At 36.7% G+C, this 15,081-nt stretch overlaps 1 protein-coding gene across 4 annotated transcripts in view; it reads left to right on the top strand.

Annotated features, from left to right (window-relative positions):
- Positions 1-15,081, top strand: part of GALNTL6 (polypeptide N-acetylgalactosaminyltransferase like 6) — a 434,988-nt gene that overhangs the window by 171,779 nt on the left and 248,128 nt on the right. For all 4 annotated transcript variants that reach the window (XM_030271350.4, XM_072928381.1, XM_072928379.1 and 1 more), the window contains one exon: positions 5,644-5,782. In XM_030271350.4, coding sequence (XP_030127210.4) covers positions 5,644-5,782 — 139 coding nt within the window. The remainder of the gene's footprint in view (positions 1-5,643; positions 5,783-15,081) is intronic.

Genomic DNA, 15,081 nt, shown 5'->3' with positions numbered 1-15,081 from the left:
CCAAAAAGTTTAGGAAAAGTAGAATATGCTTGAGATAAATATACTCCAGTTTCTGATGTGAGTTTTATAGACTCTGAGGGAACCTATAGTCACTTCTCCTCCTATTTCTCATAGCATTCATAGAAATTTAAGGTTGCAATCCACCTTAATAGATGACCAGAGTTGTATCAATCATCTTTCTGAGGCATGTTATCATTTCTTGCATGCCTATACATGTTCCCTGGATTGTCTATTCCACTGTTTTACGACTCATACAGTTACAAAAAATATTCTTTATTTTCAGTCTGAAAAGTCATTTTATATACATGTAAATATACACCTACACATTTTTTGCAAGCTGGGTAGTTCCATTTGATTAAAGGGAATTATTTTAATATGAGAAATGAAGTTTAAATTTTCTGTCTCCATAACAAATTGTCAAAGATCATTCATGCATTTATTAAATTAATTTTTTTATCCATTTTATTGGAAATTAACATAAATGTGTGAAACCACAAAAGGCATTTGTTCAAAACAATCAATTCCTTTTGTAATATGAAAGGAGAAGGTCATTTCTGCACCCTGCCCTCCTGGCTGTGAGGGAAAGGAAAAATAAGGAATGCAATTATTTTTGTTAGTGCTCAAATGGAAATTCACTTCCATAAAAAAAATGTGCTGGCAGTTTGAGTTGCTAATCTGTTTTACTTATCTAAATAATATGAAGTTGATCTCCACAGTGAAAGATGGGAGACTTGTATACAACTGTGCACTACGAAAATTTCAGAATTTATGTAAAAGATACCACAGATTGCTTTAAACAGGCGTTTTGCCCTCTGACTTGGCCAGTTGCCATATCAGGGATCAAAACGTTTTTTTACTGAGAATTTGTATGTCAAAATGATGTATGATCTCTGATTCAAATGTTTTTATTCTGTTGCTGGTCTTTTTTTCCCATTTTACTTCTCACACTCTTTCTTTGAGGCTGATGTGTGACTGCATTCATTTGGAATTCATGTTTCTCTGTCTACCTCTGCTAAGAAATACAGTCACTCCCTCCTCATGGGACTTCAGTTCTGTATTGAAAGATTACCCTAGGACAAGATTAAACATCTGTTCTCACTGTGAAAAGTTCCATGAGAGGGGATGAGCTTGGAGTTTATGAGTGATGAGCACAGCCAAACTGTGGTAGATTCTCAGTGGAATATTTAGAGGTAATTCCTAATATATATTAGAAAGAATGGGAGAACTTACTCATCCAAAATAATAAAAAGCACTAAAAGTAAGAAGACTTAATTATTTGTAGGTTTACATATTAAAATAAAATCCCTGTATGTACTAAAGCCTTTTGCATATGGAGAATTTGTATTCCCTACTACTGGTTTAGTGTTAAAGTGCTTGAATGCTTGAATTAAAGGCTGTGCTTAAATACTTATGTGAATTATAGTCTTGACTTTCTATGGCTGTGTAGTCATGCCTGGGTAAACTAACAGCAGTGAGCATAAACAGTAAATAATTCAAATTTGTACACAGTTCTTCCCCACATACACTGAATGGCTTATGTTCTTTATCCACTTGGTTTCCTGTGTTAAGATGTCAAGCAGTTGCTTAACTTCTTAAACTTACATGGCAAAGCCAATCTTGCCAATCTTTTTTAACATGCCTGCTGAATTATAAATAATGTTAATCTGAATTATAAAAACAAAACCCCAAAAGAAAACCCAAAAGACCCTGAAATGAGAACCTGTTGCCACTTGATTTGTTGTTTATTGTTTTAAGCAAGGTCCCCTATCTATTGCATATGGAAGGTAGTGCAGCACTCCTGTTGCATTTTCAAACTGATTCACAGTTGATCTATTTTGCCAAAAATATCCCTGTTCTCTTTATAATTATAGTACCTGGCAACTATACCAATGTGGCTGATCCAGAGCCATTATTCTGCAATTAGATTTTTCTACTGAGTATACCGAATGGTTTTTTTATTTTCTTGTTTCACCTTATCCGTCTTCGCTTTGAACCATCTGTTGAACAAGAGGGCTTATTCCTCTCCTGCTGTATCTGCATTATACATAAGCAGAAGATGCCTAACTGAGGTGTTCTTGAACTATCAGTTATCACAAGTTGTCAAGCGTACAACTGAAAATTTTTAGGGCTAGGCATAGAGTGTATGGTTTCCTAGGAGACTAACATCCCTGAGTAGGACTAAAAAAAGCCTTATAGAGTATCTAATACTAGGCCAAGCCAGTACTTTATCTTGATGCCTTCAATGTCTTACATTATCTGGTTTTTTTATGTGAATACCTATGGAGAAGCATTTTAAGATGCTGTATTAGAACCCTTAAAATAGCACAGTACTAAGCAACGTAGCGATGTTAACTCCAAAACCATCCTAGTGCCTTAAGAGGAAACCCCAGCATATTATCATGCTTCCTTACATTAATTACTGAGTTAAAAATCAGACTATTAATTCTGTAATCACAAAGGTAAGACAGCACTGTATGAATTAAACATTGCTGTGAGGCTTTCCATGCAGTGGAGCATTTTGATGGGATTATTGGGCCCAGGTTGAATTTGTGTCATTCTTGTGCTATTGGGTTTCTCCCTTCCTTGACAAATCAAAATCCTGAACTAAAACTTCTGAGTGTCCTTAGTTTATGAGGTGATTTTTAATTTGCAATTGTAAACCAGCCTCAGAGACTTAGTATCAAGTCTTAGTGCTGGGTTGGTTTTATCCATCACATTTACATGAGACCCCTTTTAGATGTAAAGAGGCAAAAAAAGTCACCATTGGGTTTTTTACTCTCAGTTCCTACAGTACTTTATAGCCTTGTTGCACTTTCTGTATTGCTGTTTTGTCTTTAGACAGGAAAGACAGTATAAAAGGGCTTATCTGTCTATCAATATATTTAAAGTAGTCTTGTAATTATACTTTAAATTATACTTAATCAAGGTCCTTTTCACCGAATTTTACTCTTCTTGAATTGTGAAATTTCTCCTTTTTATCCTGGCATATAGGTCCACTTGCAAACCACTGTGCAATGATAGAAATTACTGTCAGACATCTAGGAAGGTGCATCAGTGACAGGAGAGTTTTCTGTGTTTATGATATTTTTTTAATGTTGAGAAGGCTCATACATGGCGCTTTTCTCTGCAAAGGGAATCTTTCAAGTCTAATGACTGCCCAAAAGTTGTACTGTTTTTTTTTTTTTTTTTTAATGCTTATCTTCTGAGCTCTCTTATTTCTCTCCTTTCAAGGTTATTCATAAGGAATGGTCTCTTTTTACCAAAACTCTTTCAGAGAAATGAGCAAACTGCTTCCAGCTGGATCTGATAGATGGCTCCCCTGGCTAATGATCCCTAGTTAATCAGGAGGAACTGCGGGGTGAGAGAGCAAGCAAACAAAAAGCTGGGAGAAATAGTCATGACATTCAAAAAGGTGCATAAGCCTCTGTTTATGCTATACATGAGTATTTTAATAAAGTGTTAGGAAAGAGTCATGCTTCACACCTTCTAGTACCCCTCATGGCTGGGCTCTACTGCATAAGTGCAAAAGCAATTTGGGTAAATACTTACACGCCATGATAGCGGAGGTGTTCTGCCCTTTCCTGAGCTGCTCTAGATAACGACCATGATATCTATACTTTTGGCTTATACATAGTGATATTGCTTCTTATTGATGGGGAAGAATGGAAAACTGTTTTAAAAATGCTTGTCTTCAATTTCACTGGCAAGGGACATCGTGAAGAAAACTCTTAGCGTAAATATTCATCTCCTGAAGAGCCAAACAGACTCATTTAAGAAAAGCAAAGCAAGAATCAACTTCACTTCGTACAGGGTGAATTGCTGGAATATGCAGGAAATTTTATGGTAACAAAAAAAAAAAAAAATGTTTTTTATGTTTTAATCACAAAGGTAATTTATTTCAGAATGTTCACAATATTAGTAACTACCTGGATAAAATTCTTAGTAATAGCCAGTTAAAATATTTACTTCTGGTCTATGTAGAACATATGCTGAAAGAGAGGGGCTAAAATTTCTTTCTTAGACAGAAATGACATTAGCTTTGTGTTACTTTATTAAGAAACATATTTGATACAATTGTTCAATTGAATTTGGAGTGGTATTTGATTTATTAGCTTTTTTTTTTATAATCATAGTTCCTCCCCAATAACAGTATGTAATCATAAAGATTCACGTAGAAGCTTAGTCTCAGATTTTGTATTATGTTAGTGTGTTGCATGCATTTGGGGATGAAATAGACAAAATGCAATTCGTGTTAGTAATGAAATAGCATAGACAGAAAGGGTTTCATGATAGGAATTAATTTCCCCTCTTATAAGTAACCTTAATTGTTTTAATTAAGAATTTAAATGAAATTGTAAATACATGCACAAATTTTGGAATAAAAAAAAAAAATTTTAGCTGAAAAAAAGTCTAAAATTGAGTCACTACAGCATCTTTAATTGTATAGTCTGTGTTTTTAATGTCTTGTGTAGTGCAAAAGAGGGAACTAACAGAGCCTTACAGGCTTTAAGAATACCACTGGATGTTTCTCTCAGCTTCTGGTTGCTTTCCTCTTTATCCACAGCTGTAGTAGCTCTTGATTAGCTGTGGATCACATGCCCTTGATCACTTACTGCATCCAGCTGATTAGTTTCCCTACAAGAGCCCTGGTGGAAGGAGGTGTTTTCTTAAGAGGGTGCCTGGTGGTAGAAGGACAGAGCTTATAATCTGATCAATGAGATGCAAGAGGAAGAAAATGTTCTTGAGAACCTGTGTAGGCTTGAAGGGTTTTAAAACCCTGAAAAGTACATCCTCTGCAAGAATGGGAAGAATGAAAGTAGTTGGGAAGAATTGAAGGCTTTTATTTTCTGATTTTCTTTGAAGTGCTTTTATTTGTTCTCTGCTCTCTTACTGGAAGGCGTAGAGGTATGGTAGCCTGAGGTAGGTACTAAGCAAGCCAAGTGATGGATGATGAGAAATAACTTGAGAATAAAAAGCTGGAATAAAAAGTCTGTGCTTTACTAGGGAACAAGCAGATAATTTCTTTGGGGACGCACAAAAGTGAGCAGTTTCTGAGACAACTCCATGGCGCTGTGGCATTAGAAACAGTGAATAGATCTGTCTTGTCCCTAGGAGTGCAAGGGTGCTCAAGGAGCCTAGAGCAAAACATCTGCTTTCCTCTTTGTTCCTTCTGGAAGGAGGAACCCCAAACTTCAGTGCTGAAGTTGCATTCTGAAAACATGAGTGGGTTAGGGGTGCTGTAACTTAAAGTAACTTAGTGACCAGGTCCCTCATAGTGACTGAAAGGCATATTGCTGGAATTGATCCATTTATTCACAATTTTGCTATGGAAAAGAAAGTTCTTAGCTTCATTTACAACTGAAATTTTTCTATATAGAATGGCTTTAACCTGATTGTGTGTCTGGATAGAGGAAAGTTAGATTAATTGGGTGGCTTCAGAGGGGCTTTTTAATCTTGTTTCTTATACCTACTTTCTAGTTTTGTATTGAAAATAACAGAAATATTTCTAATGACCTTGCAGGAAATTTCTTTGAGTGTTCCAGGCACAGTGTACTAATTGAAGTTCAGTGTATCTTCTTTTTGTATTTGTAGTACGTTTTTTGCTGTCAGTTTGAGGTAAATAATTCTTTTGTTTTGTTGTAGGGAAAGGTGAACATGGGAAACCATACCCTCTTACAGAGGAAGACCATGATGATTCTGCTTATAGGGAAAATGGCTTCAACATATTTGTTAGCAACAACATAGCACTGGAACGGTCCCTGCCAGACATCCGACATCCTAAGTATGTAAACTGTTTCCTGGACTATTTAATTTTAAGACTTAATCTTTGTGTATCTCTAGATAAGTTGTTTTCCAGGAAGGTAAAACATAAACAGTCAACAAAAAGCAATCATTTCATTTTATAGGAAGTGGAAAGTTTACCACTGTTGTTAAATCATTTGCTTGGTTTTTTAAAGTGACTTCTCATCTGATTAAGAATATAATGCATTAAGAATATAAAAAGCCTCTTTTCATTAGAGAATGATTTTTATTAAATTTCTGTGTAGTGAATTGGCCTAAAAAGCATTCACATAGTTTCTCCAGTTCTCTAATTTGGTTAATAGGTGCAGATCTTTGGGCTGGGGAGTGGAGTGACAACTTGTATATAGTTTTTGGCTGTGATTACATAGTGTTTCTTCTGTTTTGTTACATAAAAAGTTAAAACAATGCAATAACTGCCAAGTGCTGATACATCAGCTGATTTATGCTGTGTAGAATTGTGTAAAAACAGAATATGCATGATGAACAGGTAGAATTCGGGGGCACTGGATGATAGTATTGTTCCCTAAAGCTCCGTAAAGTTCCCTAAATATTAACACAGAGAAATGGGATGAAGGTTATTCTGGAAAATAACCAGAACCACTGAGCTAAGAATTGTCATACAGCAAACCTAACTTACTTTTCATGTTGTTTAATTGTTGGCTTCTTTGTACAAAGTGTAGGACTTCCTGTCTGTGACAGGAAAAGGAGCACTATGTAGACTCCAGGCTCTTGTCCTCTAGAGTGATTCTGAAGCTGAACTCTGAAAAGGGAGCTGATTTGATTTGTGTCCTTAGCCAGTATTTTCGCGATCTTTTAATTGGATGTTATGCACCTAGTGTATGGGGGAAAGGTGAGACAAAACGAATTGTCTTCATGACTATGTTTGTGTTTTCCTGCAGATACAATTCTCTCTATTATACAAAGATTCATGTTAAGATATCGTCCCACTTCTTAATTTATTTTGATATGAAACGTTGTCAGAGAGCAGGGCTGAACTTCAGAGCTTGACAGAAGTTCTCTTGACGGAAGTGCAGGGAGAAGAGAAACATCATGGCAACTAACACATTTTTATGTCAAATGTGCAACTGTCTTTTTCCCAGAATTAATAGTATATGAATATATGCATAGTAAGAGTTAAAGAAATCACAGCAGATGAATGAAGCTTTTATTAGAGATGTTTCTAATTTAATTTTAATTGTTAACTGCCTAATTTAATTGTTGCATTATTTTGAGAAAGAAAACCTGTTTCTCTTTTATGTTGTAAGCAATATATTAGGATTGTTTGCATTGGATTAAGTAAAAAGAAATATATTTTTATAACAAGCTCGATGTTTTATATACATTCTTTGTTTTCTGCTGTGACAAATTAGCTGAAATTATATAATGAGTGCTTCCAGGAAGTTTGAGTTCAAATGTACAGCGTTACAGCATTGACGCTGTGGTAGATTGCATTGTTGGTATATTAAATGTGTTCATCAAGCAACCTCCTCTGTTAGTAAGACTGCAGAGGATAATGGCTAGACACAAAAGGAAGCTGTCAGGTTTGTCATCCCTCTGTGCATTTGTAAATTGGTCTTCTGGCAACTTCTTTCTCACCTGCTGCTGTCCTCACAGTCCCTGACATTTCCATGCGTGTCCCCAGAAGCGATGTGTTGTCAGAAGTGACATATTAGGACCGAGTCAGTGCCACACCAGACTTTCCCTGCCATCTTTTCCCCAGCACAGATATTTTTCTGACTTGCACCTAAGCATCTCATGTTGGAAGCTTGTATCCTTAGGTACCTGCATTGTCTCCATGTTCCAATTCAGCCAGCTTCCTGTGTCACTCAGTGAAATCTCCTCTGGTGGGTGTTTTAGTAGTGTCCTGACTGAACTGACTTGAGTCATGGCCTTCCAGCCTTCCTTATGTTAAACACACATAATGCAAGTAGACCATTAGTTAATTGACTGCATCACATACCATCTAAAGATAAAGGGAAAAAATGTTATTGTGCTGAAATTGCCTACTAAGTAGTGTGTCAATTAAGGTGACTCAGGTGGGCTCAATACTTCTGGTGGCTATACCTTGAAGCAAGTGTATTTCTTGAACTTCCAAGAGACACAGGAGTCTGACAATACTTTCTGACTCATTGTTAGAAGTCTCTAGGCTGCTGTGTACTAAGTATGGCCAGTCTCAAACTGCACTTCACTTTGGAAATGTGTCCTCTCTTCAGAAGTGTGAGTGAAATGTGAAGTAGTTCACATGTCATTGTGCTGGTTTTGGCTGGGGTGGAGTTAATTTTCTTTATGAATTTGTGTGTCATCTGTGCTAGACGCTGGGGCTAAACCATAGCACTAATAGGGTTGATTTCAGACAAACTATTGGAAAATTATGTAATTTCTGTCTGAGAAAAGGGTGCTCTTCAGTAACATTATAGTAGATAAATCAGGTGTGGTATAGCAGGCAGGTTTAATTTGGCCAGCTTTTGAACATTATAAAGGGTTTGGCTTTGTGGAGCTTCTACCTGCTTTGAGGCCTTTAGCTGTCATCTTAGGCAAATTTATGGGAGATGCTAGTGTTATAATCCTTGAGTTTTGATCGTCTGTCTCTATTTAGTGTATGCCATTTGCACAGGGAAAATGGTTATCTTCTGCTGAAGATGTATTTCCTGAAAATACCGTCTATGATATGTTTTATAGAACCAAATAGGATGGTCTTATTGCCATTAGTAGAGAAAAATCCACAAAATTAGCCTTCAAATGCTACAAAACTAAGTGATAAATCCTGTAATTTGAATAAAAACGTACTTAAATCAAAACAGCAGCTGGACTAGTTTCTACATTCTTCTAAAATAGAAACTTCAAAAATATTATATTCCAAAGTCAAACCAAAGAAACTTGAAGAACCACTTCCAAGTGTTTGGTTTTCTGGGAAGTACACAAAGACAACAGAAAAATCTTGTTCTTTTTTATCCAAATAAACTTTCTTTTTCTGAGTTTCTTTAGAATTTGGGCTCAGGATTTACAAATGACACTTTATGCAGGGGGATGGGTAGAACTAAACAAATGCATAATGATTGAGCTCTGAGAAAATCAAGTTTTCAAATCTGTTTAATAATACTCTTTTGTTTTTCCTGTGATATTTAAAATACTTCAGTATGATGTTATGATGGAATCTTCTTTCCTTTTTAAAACAGCAAAATGTGTGTGCTGTAAAAAAAATCTGTACTGGAATGAAACAGTTAACTTCTAAGGCTGATGTGACCTTTCCTGTATCTTTATTATGTTTTTATTGTAACCTTCTAATATCACGCATGCTTCTTTTTCCATCTTTCATAGCTGTGCTGAACGAATATTTTTTTCAATTTCTGAGTACTCTTTGATGTCTTGTTTCTGTTCCTCTCTTGTATGAAAGCCTTGGCACAGTGGGTGCTGAGCTACATAAGCTAATTTTCTGTTCTCCGCCCACAATCACCTATGTATTTCAGTTTAAACAAAGAAACACTCAAACTAAACAACTTTCTTTTCCCTCTGATTTTAAATAACAGTCTGAAAGAGACTTATCACCTCAGTTTATTTGGTTTCAGGACTGATTTAGTGAAAATAAGAGTTCTGGTCAGCCAAAGTAAAAGGGAACATGGAGTTTTGGGTAGTATTGAGACAAAGCAATGGAATTAATATTTAGGGGTTAGAAATTCTGTACCAATATAAGAAATATTTCAAAAGCCACAAAACGAGGGTTTTCATTCACTTCTGTTTTCACCTGCTTTGTGCCATTTTGTGTAGTCTGTTAATGCTAAGGAAAAAATTGGCAGTATTATTTTCTATTGTATAAAGAGAAATGCTACTTAGTCTAATATTAATAATTCTAGTACCAGTTGAAATTACTTCTTCTCCACATTATCAAATATTCTGTTATTCATACCAGCTTTGTTCAAACAAACTGAATCTGACTTGAATTTTGAGTAGCGTACTAATAATGATTTTAATGAGACTTGGGGGAAGGATTGCAATCCTCTAGTCTGAACAGTGAATATAAATTTTTTGACCTATCCTGTTTCAAGCTCCTAAGTCTTTTTATACTAGATAATCCATTTATTAAGCTTTTCATTTTTGACTCAAGGAATTCAAGTTACTCCCTGATACCAATACATTTGCAAGCTTTTTAATTTAAAATATTTTGTTTTACATGTTTATATATCTTAATTTCAACAGTAGGTCTGCTTTTATCTAAAAGTTTTAGATTCATTGCTGATAACCATTTCCTGGAGTGTATCAAGCACAGCATTGCAAGGGAGGGGATTGTCCTGCTCTGTGCTGGTGAAGCCTCACTTTGAGCCCTGTGTACAGTTTTGGGCACCCCAATGTAAGAGTGATAAAAAAGCTATTGGGGACCATCCAGAGGAGTATCATGAAGATGAAGGATGTACAGGTGAAGCTGTATGAGGTGTGGCTGAGGTTACTTGGTCTCTTCAGCCTGGAGGAGAGAGAGTGGAGACCTCACTGCAGTCTGTCTCATGAGAGAAAGAAGAGCAGGCACCGATCCCTCTTCTGTGGTTATCAGTGACAGGACCCTGAGGAATGGCATGAAGCTGCATCACAGGAGGCTTAGGTTGGATATTAGACCAAAGGGGTGATCAGGCACTGGATCAGGCTCCCCAGGAAACTGGTCACAGCATCAATCCTGGCAGAGTTCAAGAAATGTTTGGAAAATGCTCTAAGACAAATGGTGTCATTTTTGGAGTTGTCCTGTGCAGGGCCTTGATTATCTTTGTAAATCCCTTCCAGCTCAAGCTATTCTATGTGTTTATGTCTTGGGTAGTCTTAGATCAGATGTGCAAATACTCCCTGGCTTTCCTGAGTAATCTATCACAAGAAATCTCATCCATTTAAGGTTTCCCTGGGCACAGATAGATTCATTTGGCAATGAAATTTTTAGCATTCTTGTTTATTAAAAATGTCCAACGTGATTCTTGTAGTGTCTGGTTTTTAGATTGTATGAGCTGGAGTCAGTGCTTCCAATCCTTTTCTGCTGGTCTTGCTGTCGATGTGTAAAGTTCTGGACCATCACTGTCACTCCCAACAATATTCCTTTTTAGAAGTCTGAACTATGCTCATTTTTTTAGGCATTAAATTTTTCACAACTCTCAGAAGAAATGCATTTTCATAATCAAAGAAATAAGAGTGTTTAGCTGAGGGCTGGTTACATCTGTGTCTTGAACAGTAATGAGGTTTTATTTGTTTCTAATAACAAAACCAAATTTCATTCCATTGGTTCTGCATAACTGGAACTCTTAGTGAAAATAAGAGTTCTGGTCAGCCAAAGTAAAAAGGAACATTGAGTTTTGGGGAGTATTGAGATAAAGCAATGGAATTAATATTTAAGGGTTAGAAATTCTGTACCAATATAGGAAATATTTCAAAAGCCACAAAACACTAATCCAATGCTCCAAGATAAATTCCAGTTAATTCCCTCTGCAGTCTAAAGACAGGCGTGGGTTTTCCTGCCTTGCCAAAAAAAAAAAAAAAAAAAAAATAGACTAAACCATTTAAGTATGCTGAACTTACAAATATTTAATAAGTCTTATGGAAGTAATTGGTTATTTCTATTGATCTTCCACCATATGATCAAAAATTCAACAGAAGAAACAAAGATTGTAGAAGGCTTTTTCTAGTTCTCACTCATTTTGGAGAATCAGAAATGTCTTCAGACACACATACACATTGCATTCCTTCATACTGCTGATTACTAGTATTAGCTTAATTTATCTGGCCACAGAGAAACCTGTTTAAACTCAAGGTGTGATTTTAGTGTGTAGTGGAAAAGCTACAGATGGTTATGGTTACTGTGCTTTTCAAACTGTTTTGTGTAGTTGCTGAAAAATGTAGTGAAAGTGAAAAGTCATGTGGTCCAAAACACGACAGGCAGTGTCCCCATTTCCAAGCCCGACCAGATTGTTCTCTGCAATTGCTTCAGGGCATCCCATTTGAAGTGCAGCTCCTCAAAACAGGATCAGGAATATTTTATACCCAAGAAAACCTATGGCTTTCTGTCTTTGTCATGCCTGCTGTCACTTTCTCTGCACGATATGTATTGATAGGGAAAAATAACATGGAAGAATTCCCAAGTGCTTTCTGGGTCCCTGTGTGTCTTTTTTTTTTTTTAGGGTAGCAACAGCAAAAATATGGCTGAAGATGGATGATTCCTCTTCTCTCCTTTTATTGAGAAATAGGCTGCAGTGTTAAATAGGCCAGTGGGGAGAGTCCAAGCCTGATGGGTCTGTTTCTGTCTACTGAAAATCATTTGATAAAAGAAATAATCTGTTTATATATGTGGAGAAAAGTAGTTCGTGTGTATTTAGATGCTTTGCATGTTACTTAGACTCCAGTAAATCCTCCCACTGCTGAGAAAATAGCAAGCTGCAGTAAACATAACTGTGAAATCTAAACTTAATGGGGACAGGAATTCTGAAGAATATTTACCCTCCAGCTTGTTCTGTACATCTGGGATAGCCAAGTCTATTAGCATTTGACAGTGGTTAAAGCTTGAACTTTTAGCTGTCAAATAATACAATAGTAAAGTCGGGAAGTACATCCAACTTTGCTAAGATTTGTGTGGAATGTGGGATATTCTGGGGTTTAGTATCTTTGAGGTTCATAGATGAAAGTGATGATCTATGTTGTTAATATAGTAGTTTTAGGAAGAGCCTCCGTATACCTTGCCTCAGTAAGGTTGTACATTCTCAGCAGTACATTCTCAGTGGCAACACAATTAGCTGTTGCACCTCATGTAATAAGGATAGCAGATATGCAGCAGTGCTGGAATGGAAAAACAACTTCTCTTTTGCCTGATTTGATTATGAGTAAGCTTCTTGAGCTCCAATTTTCTGAAGGCTGTGCTGGCAACAGGATGTGGTAGTAGGCATGAGTATTTCCTGATCTCCTTGGCTCATGTGGTCCATGAGGCCCAGCAGCTTTTTCACAGCATTTGCTCCCTTATTCACCAGTTGTGATTTCAGTATTACAAACACTGGTCAGATCTAGTACTATCTTGCTCATCATCTCTTCTATTGTGTACAGGTGCTGGTGTTGAGAGGTGTAAGCCTGACCACATATTGCAGTGAAAAGGAGAGGTGAAGTGACGTAGGTAGATCACAGAAAGACCGTCTTTGCAAATTAAGATTTTATGCTCGAGCAAACTGAACATAGGAAGTCCATGGTCCTGATGTGCCCATGAATGCTGAGGGAACTGGTGTCTGTTTGAGGCTCCTCTCAATGGTCTTTGAATGATCACAGCAATTGAGAGAAGTACCTGAGGACTGATACAAAACTGGGACCAGTGGCTGAGCTTTTAGAGGGTTTCTGGAGGCCTATGGGGTGCCTTTGGGCAAGTCGTAATAAGATAACGAGGACTTCTGGAAGGGAGGTTTAAAGGGAAATTGAATGTCACAGGTTGGTTTTTTCCTGAAGTAGTGTGCTTTAAAATGCGCTTTGAAGTGACAAAAACCTGAATTCTAATCCTGTTTCTTCTTCAGCCATGAAAATGACCTTAGACTCAAAATAGAGGCTTTTTATTGAAATCTGCCTTACTTGTGAGAGACAATCAGATAAGTATGCTAGGGTTGAATGAATGAATTTTAACTAGATTTTTTTTTTAAGAGAAGATCAGAGAAATAACAAAGTGTTTTGAGGGTGTTTGCTTGTGTATGTATTAAATAAATTGGTCTGATGTTATTTTTGAATTCAAAAGTCACAAAGTGCAAGGTTTAAGCTAAAATATAATTAGAATACTAGGATGCCTTCTTATGTGCACTTGCTAATGAGGAATTTTGAGATAGTATGAAATGACTACGTGTATTATTTCCCAAGTCTCGATTTAATGCATATGGGTAAGTAGATAAATTTCTTAAAACATATTAATGTTTTTTTAAAATTTATAACATCTTTCCATAAGTGATGATAATTTTATGAGTCACTGTAAAACAAAATGAGTTTTGTAAAACAAAACTTTATAAACATAATGTGCTTTATGTCAATATAGTTTATCTGACTCTTAGGCTCTTCCCTTGGTTAGAGGAAGTTTTTGGTTTGAAGGACAAAGCAAGGCAAACTCAGACTTCGATTTCTTCAGAGACAGAGAGTGCTACTGAAGAAACTGTACATGACAGGCCAAAATGAGGCAGTTTGACATAAAGTAACAAGCACCTAATTAAGCTGCATCATTTCTGATGAATTCCATGCTGAGGGAAGTCTACATAGAGCACAGGACTTTGCTTCCTTAGTTCCCAAAACATGTTGATAGTGCATTTAATAGCAATTTCACAAACAATTTCTACTATACAATTTATTTTTCTTCTTTTTCGTGAAAGTCCTACTAATGTTTTGGAGAAGGTTTATTCGTTCTAGTAAAGTGTTGTGACATTTATTGAAGCCCATACCCAGTAATGCCTGCTTGCTTCCCGGCTGTGAGCCACTGTGAAAATAAAGATTACTTTCCCTGCCATCAGCTCACACCCAAGCTAATTTTACAGCCTTGTCAAATAGCAGGAGAAATTACTAGTTATCACTACTTAATCAGGCTCAGCTGACAAGACTAGATTGGAACAGAAACACGGTGTGACTGAAGCTTGTTGCTGTAAATTGAATACTATGACATGCTAGGACAATTACTATGTAAATTTCACTGGGAAATGTTTTGTTCTGGTAGCTTATAGAGGTCTTGTCAGTACCTGGGGGCCCACTGGGTGTTCTAGTTTCTTCTAATAAAGACAAAGAAAAGGTCAGATCTGAAAAAGCAGCTTAGTTAAGAGAGTGAGAGCTGACAAAGCCAGTGGGGGGAAAAAAGGTTGAAAATCTCTTTCTGTTTTGCTTTAACTTTCTCTGGAACTTCCTATAAGAGGAGAAAATTAGAGATGGGCTACTTTTATGATCCAGAAAGTGCAGTGGTAGGCTTCTGACTTGTTTCCTAAATCCAGCAAAAGGATGTCTGTGAGACACTTAACTTCTCCTATGCTATTATCTATCAGGGCAATTTTCAAGGTTGTTGATGTGTTTGGAAGGCACAGAACCTGGTAACTGACCACAGCACTGCCAGTGGCATCCCTTAGTGTGCATAAAACATTGTGATATGTCTACAGGGTCAAGCAAATTGCTGCTTTTATGAATGTGCTTTTGCTGTCAAGTGGCTGGAATGGTGCCAGCACTGCTCTCCTTTCTCATCATTTTAGAAGCCTATATTCTTTCATTTTGTCTGCTACAGAGGCAGTATGTTTCTGCATGTTTCTGTTAACTGTGAAGCTG

Source organism: Taeniopygia guttata, chromosome 4 (assembly GCF_048771995.1).
Source record: "Taeniopygia guttata chromosome 4, bTaeGut7.mat, whole genome shotgun sequence".
NCBI classification, from domain to species: domain Eukaryota; kingdom Metazoa; phylum Chordata; class Aves; order Passeriformes; family Estrildidae; genus Taeniopygia; species Taeniopygia guttata.
Note: the sequence above shows the minus strand (reverse complement) of the source record. Positions and strands in the feature narration are given on the sequence as shown.